Source organism: Peromyscus californicus, unplaced genomic scaffold (assembly GCF_007827085.1).
Source record: "Peromyscus californicus insignis strain IS unplaced genomic scaffold, ASM782708v3 Scaffold_7__1_contigs__length_154581171, whole genome shotgun sequence".
NCBI lineage: Eukaryota > Metazoa > Chordata > Mammalia > Rodentia > Cricetidae > Peromyscus > Peromyscus californicus.
The window spans coordinates 26815675-26835008 of record NW_026294595.1 but is presented as its reverse complement, the minus strand read 5'-3'; the positions used below and the strand labels follow the sequence as shown (position 1 = coordinate 26835008).

The 19334-nt window shown below is 36.8% G+C and overlaps 1 protein-coding gene and 1 long non-coding RNA gene across 9 annotated transcripts in view; one reads left to right on the top strand and one right to left on the bottom strand.

Annotated features, from left to right (window-relative positions):
• The window catches only part of LOC128102309 (uncharacterized), a 158190-nt gene extending 148791 nt beyond the window's left edge, over nt 1-9399 (bottom strand). Inside the window, exon 1 of the long non-coding RNA XR_008215380.1 lies at nt 9286-9399. This is a non-coding gene — a long non-coding RNA (uncharacterized LOC128102309). The remainder of the gene's footprint in view (nt 1-9285) is intronic.
• The window catches only part of Orc4 (origin recognition complex subunit 4), a 45012-nt gene continuing 34913 nt past the window's right edge, over nt 9236-19334 (top strand). For 5 of the 8 annotated variants that reach the window (XM_052725950.1, XM_052725943.1, XM_052725946.1 and 2 more), the window contains exon 1: nt 10236-10393. In XM_052725950.1, coding sequence (XP_052581910.1) covers nt 10261-10393 — 133 coding nt within the window. In that variant the 5' untranslated portion in view covers nt 10236-10260. Of the gene's footprint in view, nt 9344-9433; nt 9540-10235; nt 10394-14194; nt 14299-19334 lie in introns of those variants that run through there. The other 3 variants (XM_052725949.1, XM_052725948.1, XM_052725947.1) reach the window with 3 other exon arrangements.

Sequence of the window (19334 nt, the reverse complement as noted above, 5' to 3'; positions counted from 1 at the left end):
ACTGCTCTCAAGGATCAACCTGGGTATGAATTTTAATAAACTAAACAAAACAGAAAAACATGTTGTAATCTCAGTAATGTTTTACTACCTCAACTACAGTGATTAATTCCCAACTCATATCCAGACACACTAGCTTCAGAAATAAATGGACATTCTAGTCCTAATTTCACAGAGTTATTCATTTCCTTAATTTGGGTCCAAATTATTTTCTCCCATTTTTATGCTTATTTCCATTCTGATTTATGTCCTGGGAAATAAAAAAGTAAACCCAGAAATTTATAGGTATAATACTTATAATCAAATCTTTACTTCACTAGGTTGTTTTTAACTTTAATCTTTGTTGCTAATGTATTAAAAACCAAACTGCAGGGGTGGATGTGGCAGTGCATGCCTTTAATGCCAGCACTCCTGAGGTAGAGGTAGGCAGGCAGGCAGAGGTCTGAGTTCCATGACAGTCTGATAGACATAGTAAAACCCTGTCTACAAAAACAAACAAACAACAACAACAAAATAATAATTAATAAGTAAGTTTGCCAACGTCCTCATCTCATTAGCTTTGTCCTTGCCTGAAATCACTTCCTTCTGTAACAATTCAATATTTCTCCTCTATATAAATCCCCATTAACTTATCCTGCCCAAAAAGTACATAGTGATTAGCTTTACAGAATCCTGATACCTTCTTTACTAAGCATATTTACATACACAGTTTGATATAATTTTACAAAAATTCTGAGACTGATATTTCAAGGACATACTTCAGTCCCTTTCAAACAAAAATGCTTATTCTTCAAAACCTTCTCCTCTTTTTTTTGACCTCTATTCAAAACAGTAGCTCAATAATGAAAACTTTGTAGAAATGCCAGGTGATGACATGTTATCTGTATTTCAGGGAACAAACAGTAATTTGTATCACTGATGAACATGTTTTACAATTGATCTAGGCATCTTTCTCTCTCAGACTAAAACTTCATAACTGACATCCTTCACTATCATTCAGGGTAGACTAGCAGGGTATTCAATGAGGAGTAAAATATTTCAAAGTACAGTTACATTCTATACGTAGTTCCTTACTGAAAGGACAAGACTTCACTGTCTTACATAAGAAGACTAGATCAGTTTGACTGATTGTGTATCAATCTATGATGTTTTTAACAATACTAAATTTCCTCAGGGTATTCAATCTATTCATGTAACTATTTGGTTAGGCCTGCAATTTTTCTGGGTCATTTTTTTCTTGTTAATTTAATATACAAATATACCTTTTCTTTATAAATTTGCTAATATAAATAAGACTTATTGAAATCAAATCTAAGAAATAATAAAACATATATAGAATTCTTTAACCTATCAGAATTCCAGACATATAATTTCTATACACAAAAGATGTAAGCTGGTACATATATCCTAGATATGTTTATAGATAGATAGATAGACAGACAGATAGATGGATGACAGAGAGTTTATACTTTCATGATTTATACAGTAGAAAATAAGTACTATATTATCAGTACAAACATACATTCTTAAACATAACAGAATATCCTACATATCTTTTTACAAAAATGAGAGCATACTGTCCATATTATTTGACTTACATTTCTATCTAGTTTATCTTGAACTCTACTCATGTATTTAACCTACAAATCTATAAATTTGGTATATTTCTTCATTCTTATCTTCAGATGTCACACTGTATTTCTTACTTTTCTATTTTAAATTGTTCCATAACAAAGAGATTGTTTCTTAATTTAAAAAGTGAGCCACATACATCTTTTGATCATACTACTTAAAGATTTTGCTAGCAATTTATTCTATAGGAATTTTCATCTTTCCTAAATGATACATTTATATCTGCATGTATTTAGCTTTCAATAAAAACATCTCTACAATATATACAGTAAATCAATGTATAACAGAAGTAAAACAGCTTTAGGAAAAAGCAATGAATTTAGCAAAAATGCCTACTCAATTAAAAATCAACTAAGTACACACACAAGCCAAGCCAATTTCTGACTAGGCTATACAAAAATAGATAAGTAGCTGAAGAAATATTAAATTCATTGTACCTTTATAAAAAAGAAAAAATACACAATTTAACAACCTACTTAAAACACAGAAGCACAAACAGCAAGAGTAACAGGACAGAAAAGCATGAAGGATTGAATTAAAATCTGTTATTTCCACATAGAATTCTTCCATATACATAAAAACATGAAAAAAATATGACTCCTAGGTTTATGTTGAAAAAGGCAGCATTTGATTCTGTTCTTCCAACTAGAATCAGGATCTAAATCAATAGCAAATAAAAAATTTAAAAAAAGAAAGAAACTGAACTGGACCATTTAAGTAAGCAAATAATAAAAAAAATTAGGTTTTACTATTATCAAAAGCAATTATTAAGAGGAATATAAAATACTATATATTATCTCTAGAGGAAAGTAAGTTTGATTTTATACATATTAAAAAAAAAAAAAACATTCGTACGAGTTGCCAAATTTAGCAAAGCCTAAGGTAACACAAAATCACCACACACATTAACAACAATCCTTCTAGCTGGTATGGGCTTGCTGATACATAGTGAACTAAACACTGTAGCTTTAATTGAAATTTGAATGTTATAAACAGTTAGATGTCTGGCTCTGGCCAGCACTGTAATGCCATCAGCAGAACAGAGATGGGAAGCATAAACAAACCTTTTAACTAGATTAGTCTCTGAAATGGCCAAGAAATCCTTTAGCACAAACTCCATTGTGATCAATGTGGAAGGAGGAAAATGGTTTTTGAATAATGCTTAAAAAAATTGTCTGTACTGTAACATGCATTCTAAATATTTTGATATTTGATATTTATTAATGACAAACTTTATAATTTCCCAAATAAAAATCCTTTCCTTCTTTATATGGCAGTTTCACTTTAGATTAGTATATCCCAAATAAAGAAGCGAATTAAAACACCAGTACTTGCTTTCCTTGACTGTGGAGTACTTCTTTCGATTACTAGAGTAAGGAGCACAGCCTCAACTACGATTTTTGAATCCTAATATTAAGAATGTATGGATTAAGTATACCAATGGTTAACATTTCTGTACTCATGGTGAATAAAAAACAATAACTATAGCAATGAGGACACATGCAAACAAAATTTAAGACTGGGTCTTAGGAAACATTTTCATATTTACTTCTAGGTTCTGAAATACAGACATTCAGTTAGGAAGTGGGGTAGGAAATCAGCACAAGAATCTAAGTTTTAACAGTAATACCAAACCAAAAAATTTCCAGATTGATAAATCTTTTTGCTTAACAAAGAATTTAGCAAAGAACCAATGTACAAATTTTTCATCATTGCAAGGTTGATGGTTGATTACATAACTCATTTCACTCCTTTAAAGCAATATATTCTAATAATTTGTTCACTTCTACGGAATTTAATGAACAGTTCTCTAAGAAAAGGTTTTACAGGAAAACTATGTTAGATCAAAATTTTGTCATATCCAACTTTGAAGGAAGTATAAGCTTTGCAGCTGCTTCAACGTCATTAGCAATTTTTATTTCCACTATGTCTACCTATATTAGAAAATAAATATTAGTGTGTGTTAATCCATAAATATCTCAGCTCTTTTTCTCTTTGAAGACATACTGAGTTGTTCCAACAATAATTTATTATATAATATAGTTATACCTCAAATAGAAATGCCAAAGAGCTAGAATTCTTCCTTATAACTTATTTTTAGGTTATTTTAAAAAATTATTTGGGACCACAAACATACTTTTCCATTGATTAAAAATTGCTCTTATATGTCAGAAACCATTTGTAATTATCTTTAACAGAAATACAGATTTCCTTAGCATTTAAAAATATTTTCAAACACTGGCATACTGCTCATAGAATGACAGTCAACATGATTATATAGTACAAATATATATTTACTAAGATGGAACATAAAGATTAATTGATTAACAAAATAGGAAATTTTGATTTAATTACTCTTTTTCCTTAAAGAAGGCAATAGAAACAAAAAGAAAAAAGAAAAACAACTCTGGCTTATTGCATTAAATTTGGTAGCTGCTTTTAAATAACCTGTTGTTCTGTGGCATTCCACTAACAAAACTTTTGTATAAAAATTCTTAGAAGAAATATCTTGTCACATACTGTTGTAACCTCCAACTTCATTTAGCAAAACCCTAAATGTATTTCCACGCATGTTAAAGGAAGGTCAAGGAAAGAACTCTGTGTGTTATTTTGTTATGTAAAGGGAAGACTGACTTTGATTATACTTTTAGTTACACACTGGACTATATCCTATAAGAGACTGGATTTTTGTTTTTGTTTTTCCATCCATTCCGTACACTGAAAAATTTTCCATCATCCTACCTATAAAGCTATCAGAACTGTCATTTTACTACTCTTTCCCGAGTACAGATCAATAAAACTATTATGCTTGTATTTTGAACTAAGAAGTACCCTATGTCTAACGCAATACAGTGCTTGGTGCTGTCTAATGATAAAAAGTTGGTAAACGGTTTCATCATATGGCACATGACCCAATAATGCAAATGCAAACTGGGTAAAACTGATACATTCATTAAGGTGCTACACACTTACAATAAACAATGAGTATTAGTAAAATAGCAACAAACTAATGTGAAAGAGTTCAGAATTTACCATGTACAGTCAGTTTCCTTCTCATGGTATTAAACTAGCCAGCAGAGGCATCCACTCCTTTTCTTCAACTGTGAATCAACATTATTCTAAAATATACATGGTAAAAACTGAGAAGTGAATGTAGCTTTTTCTCTCCAAAGTACTTTTCAATTATGTATTAACGCTATTAAAGAAAGTGATATAGGATTCTTTGCTTTTTAAAGAACTCATCTATTGAGAAAGTTCTGACTCATTAAAACTATAGAAGCAGTATCATATAAGCAGTATTAAACATTGCAAATGTTTTAGAAATAAAATGAGGAATTTTTTTCATGAGGATCTTGAAGAAATATGCCTAGTATATACTAAAAAATTTAAAACTCATAAAAAGTAGGTAGTAATTTACTTGATTTCAATTACATTGTAAGAGTTGCTTAAAATGTGGTACAAAATATTTAAGCACTCAACATGAAAATGCATACCTTTCAATAAACCATGAAAGAATACCTGTCTTAGGGTTATCAGAAAAAAAAATTATTTTGAGGGCAAAACATTAAATTTGGAGAGAAATGCCTTTTTTTAATTTGAAAAACTTAATGAACATTTTTAATAATCTTCAAATTAGAGAATTATATTGAGAATAAAAACCCAGCAACAGTAGTCACATAAACGACTATTATGGTCTAAAGCTAGTGAATTGTGTATGAATCGAAAATACCTAAAGTACAGTATTAAGTAGAACTTTTGCTATACTAGTCTTTTTATATAAAATACAGTAATAATTTCCTAGGACATCCATTTTCCCACCTAACAATATTAATATTGTTAATATAAAATTTATTTCAGTAAAAACATAAAGATTTGACCAATACATCTATGGAATACAATTAAGAACTATCTTACATGGAATTGCAGGGCCATCCTCGTTTTCAGAGGCCTAAAATAGTGTCTGGCAGACGAAGATACTCTACAGATGTTTAGTTCATTTCTAAGCACAATCTATTTTTCACATACAATCAAAATGCAGCAAAGTTTACAAAGATACATAAGTGGATATAGGCTTTCTGGCTGACTTCATGGGGTCCCACTGATGACTAGGTGTAAATCTTCATATCCATAGAAAACTCGAAAGCTGATAATTGTCTGGGTAAGGACCAAAAAACAAAGTCAGGGAAACATGTCACCTAAGTAATGATTGCTTTATAGAGCTGGTAAAAAGCGGCCTAATCATCGCAACATCCTACAGTATCATTCACTCACTAAAATGAAACATGTGAATCTTGAACAAATATATGTTTAATCAAGTTTATAAGTAACTGCTTATTCAAAATAAGCCACTTTTGTCAAATTCTATCCTAATGAGGATGAGAAGGAAATATGTTTTTAATTCTTATTATGAGTACTACATTTTTAACAGCATTTAATTTAGCTGTTAATTAGAAAATGTGAGAGCCACAGCAAACATCAAGAAAAAAATTCTAAAGTTAAAAACAAAAAAGAAAAAAACTTTCATGGTAATGAGAATTATACCAGGAAGGATGGGGAAAAAGGAGAAAAAAATTAATCTCACACTTGAGTGAAAAAAAATCAAATATATCTATTTTTTGAAACTAATATGGATTATGTCAGCCAGCTGGCCCTACTATGTACCATGTTTGCTATGAATGAGGTGCGTTCAAGCTCAGATCAGATGAAAAATTCTGTCCTTAAGTGGTTCATATTAAGTCAAACTCACAAGTAAACATTTATAAATCTATTTGTTTTTGTAAATAAGGATTCTCAATACAAGAGTAAGGGATATATTTACTGAACTGATTAACTGAAGGTTGAGGGGGAGGGGCTAGATTTAGAGAAAGTCAAAATTATTCAGAAAAAGTATAGACTCACAACCAGTGAAAGTAGTATCTCTTAGAAGGGGCAACAACAAATTATTGCTTTATAAATGGGCAAATCATAGCTCTAAAGCAATATACCTTAACATTTATAGAAAAAGATTAGTCTATATAGTCATGGTAGCTGCTTGCCTTTAATCCCAGAACTGAAGAGGCAGAGGCAGGTGGATCTCTGTGAAATAAGCCAATCTGGTCTAGAAATGGATTTCCTGATCATAGACTCTGTCTCGAAAAAAAGCCTCTGTGTAAAACTCTGAACTGCTATGCATGGAATTAGGCATGAAAATTTCATCTCTGACAAAAACAAAAATCTTGGAATCTTGAGTAAATTCTTCAGGCTTTCTAAATATCACAGCATGGAAAATGAAGAGTTATATAATGTGGCCTCCAAGGTATTATCTACTTGAACAATTATCCTCCTAAAATATCAACAGTATTTAACACTTAGAATATAAGCATGCTAAAAATATAAAAGGTTTTCAAGTCATAAGATGTTATCTTCTTTACAGGAAATACAGTCTTCTAACCATAGTAGGGACTAAGTAGGAAATAGAAGAATAAGAATGCTTTTAAAGGAAAATCTAAACAGCTGGGAATGGTAGGACATGCCTGTAATCCCACCATTCAAAAGGTTGAGGGCAGGATGATCATGAGTTCAAGACCAGACTCAGCTATATACCAAGACCCTGTCTCAAAAAAGAGGAATCACAAACTAAACATTAAATTCAAGACTCTAAATTTTTACTTAGCTGTCTACTAGATAACTACTACCCTAATTGTCCATACAAGTTGCATACTTAACATTGCCTCCTTTCATAAGTTCTACTTTCTATTCACTATATTACGCTTGTTAAGTTTTTAAAAAGACAGAAGTATTAGTAGTATTTATGATGGGAGACAAACTTGAAATTAACACAGATTTCTGCTTAAGTGCAGCAATCACATCTCAGAGAAAAGCTAAAAAAAAAAATTCAAATTTATAACAGAAATGAAAGAAATAGGACTATGCTGTTTACAGCTACACAGTTCCCCGCCCATGTGTAAATGGCTACTTTTCCACAGAGTTGGTAATTAAAATTTTACTGAACAAGTTTCTACATATGCAATGCTTTTCGGTCACTAAAATAAGAGTATATCATGTTTTGTCTTTACCATCAACAAAACAAAATAAGACAAACAAAGGGGAGCATCACATTGCAAGACTATGTCAAAGATTGTATGTCAAGTATCTTTATAGATTTCTATATCTTCAATCCTTCTTGCTGATCTCCTATTGTTGACATAAATTATGGAATCAGAGAAACCAATGCAGTTTTTAAAAAGTAAGATAGAGGAATACACACAGAGAGAATATGAATATGAATGTGTGCATCCATCTTCAAAAAAAGGATAAAGAAATGTATAAATGAAACAAAATACCACTTCCTAATGTAAGCTGTAAGTATGAGGCCTACAACAGAAATATATTTTTAGTATTTGTGAAATAAAATATAGCACTATATTTTGAAATATAAATAAATGTAATATATAAATATAAATAAAATACAGCACTATAAAATGAAGCCACTAAGAACACACCACGTAAGAATACAGAATAGTCTTTTTTTATCAAAACTGTTATTCTATAAACCTAAATCTAGATTTACCTTTCGTTTTGTACCTAGCTATAACATACTAGCTACAACTTCATGATTTCTTTAACTCATGAAAGTGAATTTCAGAAATTTATTTCCTTTCACATGTTATGAACAATTTGTTTCACTACCTCTAGATGAAAAACTCGTCTCAATTTACAACAGTAAATAAATAATTCAGTTAAAACTGAAAGTGGTACCAATCCAGCAAAATATTGATGGGGAGGTTCGGCCCTCTATGCAGCAAGAACAACATAAAGTTTTCAATGGGGATTACTTGTTCAGACAAGTTACCAAGATTAGAGTGAAAAAAAACCAGTTAGTTATGAAATAGCTAATATTTTCATGTTATGGAAAATAAATACCTGAAACTATGTGGGAAAAGATTATACCAATGGCATTTAAACTTTAAGCATTTCAAGCTTTGAACTTTATATAGTCAATATGAAACAAATATTTTACAAAAAAATGCAAGTGTAAAACCCAACCAAAGGCCTTATGAACTAAAATTTGAAATCTGCCAGGCAATTCAGACAAAATAAAAAATGGAGAAACTAAAAACACCTAACATAAAAACCAGCCAAGTCTTCCTACCCTAAAGTCAATATCCAAGCCACAGCCAGAAGCCAAAAGAGAGAAACACTCAGGTCTACAACTGGATAAGCAGTTCCAACACAATTCAGATCCCGACATTTTCCCACTCAGAATCAAAAGCAGGCAGCTTTTCCTGGGGAAGGAGGAAAAGCTCTCTACACGCAATTCTGTAAGTGACATCTAGAAAGTCTGCCTCTTTCTGTCTCTCTCCCTGGCGCCTCGTTGGAGGAAGGAGGAGGTTGTTTTGTAGTCTCCCCCCACTGAAGCAAGGCACAATCAGATGTTAGCTGGAGAAACCACTTTTGACAACAGCAAACGAAAATAAAAGTGTCCTTCCTTCCCTGACAGGGTGGACACCCCACCTCACACACCCCTCCTCACTCCAGCCCCTCCTTCACCCCCCCCCCCAGCACCACCCCCTCCTCACCCCGGAGCTCCACTGCGTATGAGGTCTGGTGCTACTGCTGCTCGGAGTGAAAGTCAGAGCCAGAGGAAGGCAATGGAGCCCCCCCAGACACACTTACCTTTCCTGCCCCCCACTTTTGAGTGCCTTTCCTGGAGCTGTGGAGGATGACACAAAGGGTAATAAAGGGGGGGAGTGGAGGAGGAGGAGGCAAAGGAGGAGGAGGAGAGCTGGGGAAGTGGCTGCTCCCGGTGTAGGGAGATGTCTCCAGCCAGGGCCAAGCAGCAGCAGCAACAGCAGCAGTAGCAGCAGCAGCAGCAGCAGCAACAGCAGCAGCAGCAGCAGCAGCAGCAGCAACAGCAGCAGCAGCAAAGGGTCTGTGTTGCTAAGAGGCTTTTGGTCTCTTTCTCTCCTCCTCTCACGGCCACAGTGCAGGAGGGTGGAAGGGGCTCTGGAAGCAGGCGAGTAGAGGGCTGAGGGGGTAGGAGTCGTGGATGGGGGTTTTCTAAGAAGAAGAAACTCCTCTCCTCTCTCTCAGGCTCAATCCCCCACTCAGGGCTCGGAGCTGGAGGGTGGGGGAGGAACTCAGCCGCTTTCCCCCCACCCCCCTCAATTCAAGGTTGAAGTGGGGTAAAATTAGTGTCCTGTCCCTTTAAAAATAGAAATAAAAGGTGCCCCCCCTCTGCCACTGCCTCTCTCTTCATCATCAGCTGCTGCTGCTGCTGGGGTCTCTCTGCTTGGGGGGGAGGGGGGGCTCGGGTAGAAGAGACGGGAGGCACTCACTGCGCATGCCCCTTTCTGACGGGAGGCTGGTTGGTTGAAGGCAGGAGGAGGGGGAGGGGAGGAAATGAGATGTTTTCCCAGAAGGCTCCAAGGCGCTGTCGACCCGGAAGACATTGTAGCAGGGGGTAGAGGGGCGGGGGCGGGAAGAGGGAGGAAGTTGCTACTCTTTAACACCCCCAGCTGCCTCCTCCCTCCTTAGGGAAAGTGGAGGGACGGAAGTAGGCGTGGACCGAGGGGGCGGTGGGGGGGGAGGAGGGAAGGAGGTCACGTGCCGGGGCGGGGCGGGGCCGGAGAGGCGGTGGGGGCGCTGCGCATGCTGGGAGCCGCTGTGTGCGCTGCTTGGCAGGCGCAGGTGAAGCGGGGCCGAGGAGGAGGTGAAGAGCCTGGGTGCTCGCAGGCGGCGGCAGCCGGCTTTGCCCCGGTGCAGGCAGGCTTCCCCGCGAGAGGTAAGGCTGGTCTCCTGGGCTGGGGCAGGGCGGCAGTGGCCACAGGCGGATGGAAAGAGCGACTGAGAAAGCGGTAGGCTTGTGTAGGCCGGGCGGGCCTAGTGCAGGCGGGCTGCTTCAGGCTGTCGGCTTCCCGGGGATGCCGTGGACGAAGCCTTGAGCAGGGCAGACTTCTGCAGAGACTAGTTGCAGACGGTCCGTGGGTGAGGTACGTGATTGGCCAGTGTGGAGAGAAAAATCGGCATCTCGGCAGGTGACCCACCACTTCACCCTTGCTTCGGAGCCTGTGACCCAGCTGGGAAAGCCGAACCGGATGTGTGAATTTTGATCAACTTCTGCTGTAGCCTTGCGATGTACACATCCCTGTGTTCCTTCCTTTTCTGTTTTCCTTGCAATCGATTTTGGAGGCGCTATAGGCAAAGAACGGGCAGGGGAGGTTTGAGTGAAGGCTCCCTGCACGCTCTGTGTGAATGCTGCCACACAAAAGACTGCACGTTCTGAGGATGCGTGGGATGGTGTGGTCCCACATATTGAGTTTTGTCCTTAAAAAAAGAGATACCTCGAAATTTTTTTGTCTTGTAGAGTAGAATAAAAAAGTTTTTTTTTAAATCTGGTGTTTTGTTATTTTATAGTGAAATAACGGTTTCTTTTCCGCCTTCACATTTTTTACAATTAAAATCGTTAGTCTTTCATTGCTTTTTGTAAAGATACTTTAATGATCCAAATCAATAAGATTTTTTTTAGAGAATTCGAAGATCCTCGAATTAATTGTTAGTTAGCATTACTAATTTTAGTTCTGCTCAGTAGGATTCATTGTCAGTTAAAGTTATTTTATTTGACACATCTTACTTGGTGCCAGTCTATTCAGTGGACCCAATTTATGTATCCATGCCCCTGTGCTTACCTTTTCTTTTTGCGAGGGAGGTAATTATGTCAGGTGGTCTCAAAATAAAACTCCAGTGCCCTAAACTTTATTAGAAAACCAAATCTTAATCTCGTAATAGAAAAATATATATATATATATAGCAAGAAAACTAATATGGTCTAGATAGAACTTTTTAAATCCTGTTTTATGTAAGAGCCTAAATATAAGGGAAAGTGCACAAAACACAAATGTAATGAAGGACTGTAATGTAACCTGTAACCACTATGAATCAAGAACTGAAACATTTTAGCACCTTGGAAGCACATGTCCACTAATCCCTTCCAGACCATTCCTCCTCAGGTGCCTCCTTTAATAATAACAATATCTTAATTATTATGACAATCACTATTCTTCTTTTAGTAGCTTGTAAAAACTTGTGTCAGCATTCCTAAACAAATATTAATTTCCCTCTCTTTATTAATTTGCAAGTAGTTCAAATATCCTAGTAAGTATCATTTTTTTGTCTCTTTTTATTTACTCAGCTAAGATTTGACACTGTTAATATATTTTGCTGTAATTCATATATTTTCAGTGTGGTGTAATAGTATCTGAGGTATAAGCTTTTATTAAGAATAAGCCACAGTTAGTCTTAATGGACGTTTGGCTTATGTTCATTTTTTAACTACTTACAATCTAGTTCAGAATATTTATGAATATCTACATAAATGATTTCTTATGCAGTTATGTATTTTTTGATTGTATATGTCTGTCTTCAGTTTCACCAAATTTTAAAATGGATATGCCATTTTATACCCCTGCCTCAATGTGTGATAGACCCTTCCCTGTGCCATCTCAACAACAATTATATTTTAATTTTGCCAGTCTGATTAATCTAGTTTTATGGTTTGCACTGTCTTGATTACCGTTCTGTACTGAAGATATCCCTGTATCAGAAACTTACTGGCTGTTTGGATATGTTCTTTTTGAAATTGTGTTTTTAATCATCTTTGTAAATCTTTCGTGTAGTTTTTTTGAATTTGCTATTTTCCATGAGGATTTGTAGCATTGGGGCAGATAGCTAGTCTGTTCTTGAAGTATTACTTATTTTCAAGATAGTATGTTTAACTGTCTTAGTTTATATGTTGTTACTGTTCCTTAAATTTTATATTTAGCTTTATCTCCAGGAAACAAGTTTTCTATATGTATTACTCAGAACAGTTGTCACCAGCTGCATGAAATGAGCACTTGAAATGTTTGTAGGTATGAATGAGAGTGGGAACTTTTTGGGGAGAGGGTTTAGGGGGATTTCAAGACAGGGTTTCTCTGTGTAACAGCCCTGGCTGTCCTGGAACTCTCTTTGTAGACCAGGCTGGCCTCGAACTCACAGAACTCCACCTGCCTCTGCCTGCCCAGCGCTGGGTTTAAAGGTATGCGCCACCACGAGTATAAAATACTGTAGTTTCTCGTAATAATGGCTTGTTAAAATTATAACTACTTTTACCTTGTTTTGTTTTATTAAATATATTGGAAAATGTTAAATTACTTAAGATTTACACTTACATTGGACAGCAGTGTTCTCAACTATAAATATTGAGTTAGAAATTTCTACTTCTTTGCCACTTCTCCTGATTACTGTCCTGCATTTCTGACTGTCCTTTTGGTATCTTTTTTCTTTTACTTCAGTATAGTCTGTGGAAGTTCCTTAATGTAGACAACCAACTACATCTCTTCTTTGCTTCTAAGCCCTTATTTTGCCTTCATTTTTGAGGAGTTAAGGTTTCTTGCAGCCTTGTGATTGTTTTTCACCACTTTAAAGATAACATTCTACTGGTTTTTGTTTGTTTGTTTTTTGGCGTGTTTTGTTTTGTTTGTTTGTTTGTTTGTTTGTTTGTTTTTCTTCTGTTACTGACTTCCAGAAATTAGCTCTCAATCTAATTTCTGGTGCATTGAAAGAAATTTTTTTTTCTGAGTCAGAATTTCACAGTGTAGCTTTGGAGCCTGTCCTGGAACTCTCTTTGTAGACCAGGCTGGCCTCGAATTCACAGAGATCTGCCTGGCTTTGCCTCCTGAGTGCTGGGATTAAAAGCGTGCGCCACCACCACCCGGCTTGAAAATTGTTTTATTTTTGAAAAATACTCTGTTTGCTATGATTTTTCTGCTATTTTACTATGATGAGGGGAGGTAGAATTCTTTGTCATGCTTTAGAGTCTTTGTGGATTCTGGTATTAATATATCATTATCTTTGTAAAAGCATAGAATGAACTGTTAGTAATTACCTCCTTGTGTAACATGAATCTTAAAAGGTCTTCTAAATAGAAATAACTTGGAGCCAGTTATTTGGATAAATTCTGAAAGATCAGAGAAACAGAACAAGCCACAGCCAACCTCACCTCGCCAACTCCTCAGCTGATCTTGTTTCCTCAGACTGAAAGTCTCTGAGTCCTCACTGGAATGGATCTCAGTTGAACTGCTGCTTAAAGGCCTAGAAGCTTAAAAGTCTCTAGTTCCAGGCCTCCATGCCTTTTATACCTTTCTGCTTCATGCCATCATTTCCTGGGATTAAAGGCATGTGTCTTTCCAAGCAAGACATCAAATGTCAAGTCCTGGGATTAAAGATGTGTGCCACCATGCCTGGCTCTGTTTCTTGTTGTGTGGCCTTGAATTCCCAGAGATCTGGATAGACCTCTGCCTCCAGAATGCTAGGATTAAAGGCATGTGCTACCACTGCCTAACCTCTATGTTTAATATAGTTGCTGTTCTGCTCTCTGATCCCCAGATAAGTTTATTGGGGTACCCAATATATCAACCACATCCTTGACTTTTATTTGCATGTATTTATAGTTAATTTGTTGTCTTTGACAGGAAGTTCAGATTCTAAAATTTTTTTAATGTTTCTGCTGATTTACAATGTTTTATTTCTTGGGTATCTGTTTCAGCTGTGGTCTTTGGGAAATTACAGGAATATGTTGTAGGATAATCTTTTTGTATGCTTTGAAGATGTGTCTTTGCCAAGGTGCCTTCTGATTGGTTTAATAAAGAGGTGAGTGGCCAATAGCTAGGCAGAAGAGGATAGGTGGGATTTCTGGGGAGAGAGAGGACGAGGAGATAATTTCGGGTGCTGAGATGCCTTGAGACTCTGAGGAAGTCTGGCCTAAGGGTACAGCGCAGAGGTAACTGAGCCACATAGCAGAATGTAGATTAATAGAAGCACGTTAATGTTAAGTTATAAGAGTTAGTTGGGAACAAGCCTAAGCTAAAGGCCAAACTTTCATAATTAATACTAAATCTCTGGGTTGTTATTTACAGGCTGGCAGTCCTGATGAAAAGGTACTGCTGCAGGAATATGTAAGGTACAAGATAATGGTATTTTTGAGACATCACACTTTTCTAGGAAAGATTCCTAGGGTTATCAGTTATAAATGACTTTATTCATTCCCAAATCTTGGAATTTCCCTGCTATATAGATAACATTTAGCAGGACTTAAAATTTGGTTGAAATCTTGCCATTTTTCCTTATCCTGATTTGGTGCCCTTAATTTCTTAACTTAAGTGGGTGATTGTCTGAGTACCCACCTTTGGTGGGCATTGAGCTCTGGTGTTTTACCATAATCCAGCAAAGCCTTAAGTGAGTAAGCCTTTTTATTGGCCATATATTTTGTATATGTCATCAGCATAGAAGTGACTAAATATGGGACTTACTTCTGATTTACCTCTTTTTAGATTTGGGCTTGTAATTTCAGATTGCTTTATTTCTTTTATTGTCAAGTGTGTGCATCTGTGCATGTTTTGGCCCCTGCAAGATGATCTGTCTAGTTTGCCTTTACCATAACTTTAAACCTCATATACACTCCTTGTTGTGTATAGTGTAAGTGATAGAAGTTCTTGATTCTTCTGAATGTGTTGGAAGGATACATTGACAAATATCACTGGAAAAAAGTGATACTTAGAAATAACAGAAACACTGAACAGCCATCCAAAAATAAAATATCAGTGAGAGTATGTTCACTGGTTTTCAGTTTTCCTTTTAGCATTCTTAACCACCTATGTCTATAAGAATGTATAGGTAGTTAGCCTTTTTTTAGTATATGTAAACAGATTGTATATTATTGTATATCACCTTTTTTCTCATGTTGCCAAGATTCAACTTCTTGATACATTAAACTGTAAGTCATATATTTCCATTACCATATACGAATGTCTCATATCTCATATAGTGAAGACATGTACATGTTTGGGATATTTGTATTAAGATGCTAAATCTACATCAGCCTTAATAGTAATTCCTAAAATTGAAAAACAATATTATTTAAAGCTGTATAGTTTAATACCAGAAGAATTAGCCAAAAATAACTGAAAAATGTTCTGAGACAGGAAATACAGGCTGTGACACCCATCCTCCTAACCTTCCTGGACTAAGCAAAGTGCCAAGTAAATATTTTAGTCTCCCTGTAACAAAGAGTTGTTTTAAGTATAAACCATGTATAAATACATCATCTTTTGTCTGTCTATTTTGCTTCTTTGTTTCTTTTGAGACAAGATTTTCCTGTGTAGCCCCAGGTTTTGTGTTACCTAGGCTGGCATTGAATTTACCATGATTCTCTTGACTTGGATTCTAAAATACAGAATTACAGCTTTGGCTGCCACAAGACGTTGTGATTTTTATCTTTGAAATTACCACCTGAAACAGGAAACAAATTGCTTAAAAATATTTACTAGTTTTAATATCTTGCTTCTTGTACCATAGAAGCAAATTTGATTTCACATTTGACCATTTGACACTGGATGACCAGTTGATGATGACCTACCTGGGAAAGACCACTAATTTAGTTAGGGTTACTATTACTGTAATGAAACACCATGACCAAGGCTACTCTTATAAAAGAAGGCATTTAGTTGGGAGCTTGCTTACAGTTTCAGAGATTTAGTCCATAATCATCTGTAGTTGGATTTTTCTCCAGTCCTGCTCCGGCTGCAGCCGCTCAGACCCAAGTAAACACACAGAGACTTATATTACTTATAAACTGTATGGCTGTGGCAGGCATTTTGTTATCTAGGTCTTATATCTTAAATTAACCCATTTCTATTAATCTATAAGTTGCCACATGGCCTGTGACTTACTGGTACTTTACATCTTATTTCTTATGGTGGCAGTAGCTGGCAGAGTCTCCTGACTCAGCCTTCCTCCTCCCAGCATTCTCCTCTCTGCTTATCCCGCCTACTGTATTTCCTGCCTGGCCACTGGCCAATCAGCATTTTATTTATCAATCAATCAGAGCAACACATTCACAGCGTACAGAAAGACATCCTCAACAATCGTGGGGAGCAGTGCAGGCATACATGGCTCTGGAGCAGTGGCTAAGAGCCATGCATATTGATCCTAAGGCCAAGAGAGTAAGAGAGAGATTGGGCCTTGCACGGGCTTTTGAAACCTCAAAGTTTACTCGCAATGACACATTTCTTTCAACAAGGCAATACCTACTCCAAGGCCACACGTATATGAGCCTATGGGGCCATTCTTATTCAAACCACCACAACCACCTCTCCCACTCCCTACTTTACTAAGTTGCCTATAGTTCATTGTGTTGTGTTGAGGCCTTGTAGGCCTTTCCCAGTCCAGTTTGGAATGTCCATTGGTGTCATCCTTGTTTCAGGTTACATTTGGGCGGGCATGCTAGTGAGACTTTATGGGTATAGCTTCTAATTTTTCTAGGAGACATAGTCCTACAGCAAACTCCCTGATCTTTTGGCCCTTAAAATCTTTCCCCCTGTTACACAATGTTCGCTGAGTCTTAGGTGCTTGGAATATTTTGTATATATAGCCATTGGAACTAGGCTACACAACTCCACATTTTGATTGGTTGTGGTTTTCTGTAATGATCTCCATCTTTTTCAAAAAGAAGTTTCCTTAATGAAGTGTGAGGGTGTGAGGACTACACTTATCTTTATAAAAACAAGTGTTTATAGATTGTTGTTAGGGATTATGCTGCTTTAGTAGATTGGTAGTTGTAGATTCTCCCCGAATAACCATGATTTCACCAGTTCTGAGTGGTTACTAGCTTTCTAGTACCAGGCTGGTATCCCTTTCTTGAGTGAGTCTTAAGTCCAGTTAGAGAGCAGATGGTGACCACACAAATATGTGTGGCACCATGCTGGTTCCTGACGTGGTTCATAGGTGTCATAACTGGATATGACTATGGTTGCTTCCCTCCTGTTGAAGCTTATGTGGCACCTTCTGGTACCATGAATGCTAGTTCTCAGGGAGAAGGCATTCAGGTCAGTTCAAGCTCAAAGGTCTTTGGGCCCTGTTTCTGAAGTGCATGCTATCTTCAGCAATAGGGATTCCACTTTGGGGGTGGACAAGGGCAACAGCAGTAGGCTATATGTTTTAGAACTCTGTTAGATAGCCTTGGCCAACAGTTCAAAAGAGGGCTTCCTATGTCTGCTATTAGAGTTTTTGTCTTTGGCTCTTGGGAGTACTGTCAGCCCAGATAAGAAACTAATCAAGCCAGTGAAAGACTCCTGTAATTAAAACTTTAAGACACTGCAGAAAGAAATTGAAGAAGACAGCAGATTGAAGGGTCTCCTATGCTCATGGATGGGTGAAAGTATAATTGTGAAAATTGCCATTCTACCAAAAGAAATCTACAAATTCAACTCAATCCTCATTAAAATTCCAACACAATTCATCACAGAAATGAAAAAAAAATTTTCAGCCTCATATGGAAATACATACACACAAAAACAGGATAGGCAAAACAATCCTGAATAATAATTTTTTAAAAATGTTGGAGGTATCACCATCCCAGATTTCAGATAATACAATGTGGTATTGGTATGAAAACAGATGCTTTGATTAATGGAGTCAAATTTACGACCGAGACAAATACATACACACAACTATGGACACATTATTTTTGACAAAGAAGCTAAAAACACAACATTGGAGAAAAGACAGCATCTTCAACAAATGGTGCTGGGCAAATTTGATGATGAATATGGAAGAATGCAGATGGATCAAGGACCCCAGCATAAGACCAGACAACCCTGAATCTGATAGAAGAGAAAGTGAGAATAGGCTTGAACTTAGCACAGGGAAAGATTTTCTGAGCACAGTTACCATTAATACTAGTACAGGTGCTAAGACCAAGCCTACACTATCCCTAAAAGTCCAGTAGAACTTATATCTTGGCAGTAACCTACAGCTGCCTAATTGGACTTAGGACATGAATTATTTTAACTTGTTTCATTCACTGAACATTTTTTTTTCTACTTCAACTATTACAGGTAGTTTTGCTGCATGCAGTAGTCTAGGTTGGCATCTGTAGTCTTTTACAACTTCTCCAAGCCTCTTTTGGCTTTAAAAGTTTCCATTGAGAAATCAGCTATTATTGTGGTATGTTTCCTTCATAGATAACTTGTGGTTGGTTTTGCTTCATCTTCGTCTTTGTCTCCTCCTTCCTTCTCCTTCCTTCTCTTTCCTTCCTTCTCCTTCTCCTCCTCCTTTCTCATTCCTTCTCCTTCTCTTCCTCCTCCTCTCTTCCTCCCCCCTCTTCCTCTTCTTTCTCCTTGCTTTCAGTACCCTTTCCTTGTTTTTTACCTAATGTTTTAACTATAATGTGCCATAAGGGCCTTTTTCTAGTCCTACTTGATGTTCTGTATGCTTCTTGTATCCTGTAATGTCTGGTTTTATGTGTCAACTTGACACAAGCTAGAGTCATCAAAGGAAGGAGCCTCAGTTGAGGAAATACCTCCTTGAGATCCAACTGTAAGGCATTTTCTCATTTAGTGATCAATGAGGGAGGGCCTAGACCATGGTGGTTGGTGCCATCTGTGGGCTGCTGGTCCTGGGTTCTATAAGAAAGTGGTCTAAGCAAGCCTTAGGGAGCAGCCAGTAGGCAACTGCCCTCCATGGCCTCTTCATCAGCTCCTGCCTCCAGGATCCTCTGGGATCCTGTTGGAGTTCCTGCCCTGACTTCCTTCAGTAATGAACAGCAATGCTGAAGTGTAAGCCTAATAGACTCTTTCCTCTCCAACTTCCTTTTTGGTCATATATCTTTCATCACAGCAATAGAAACC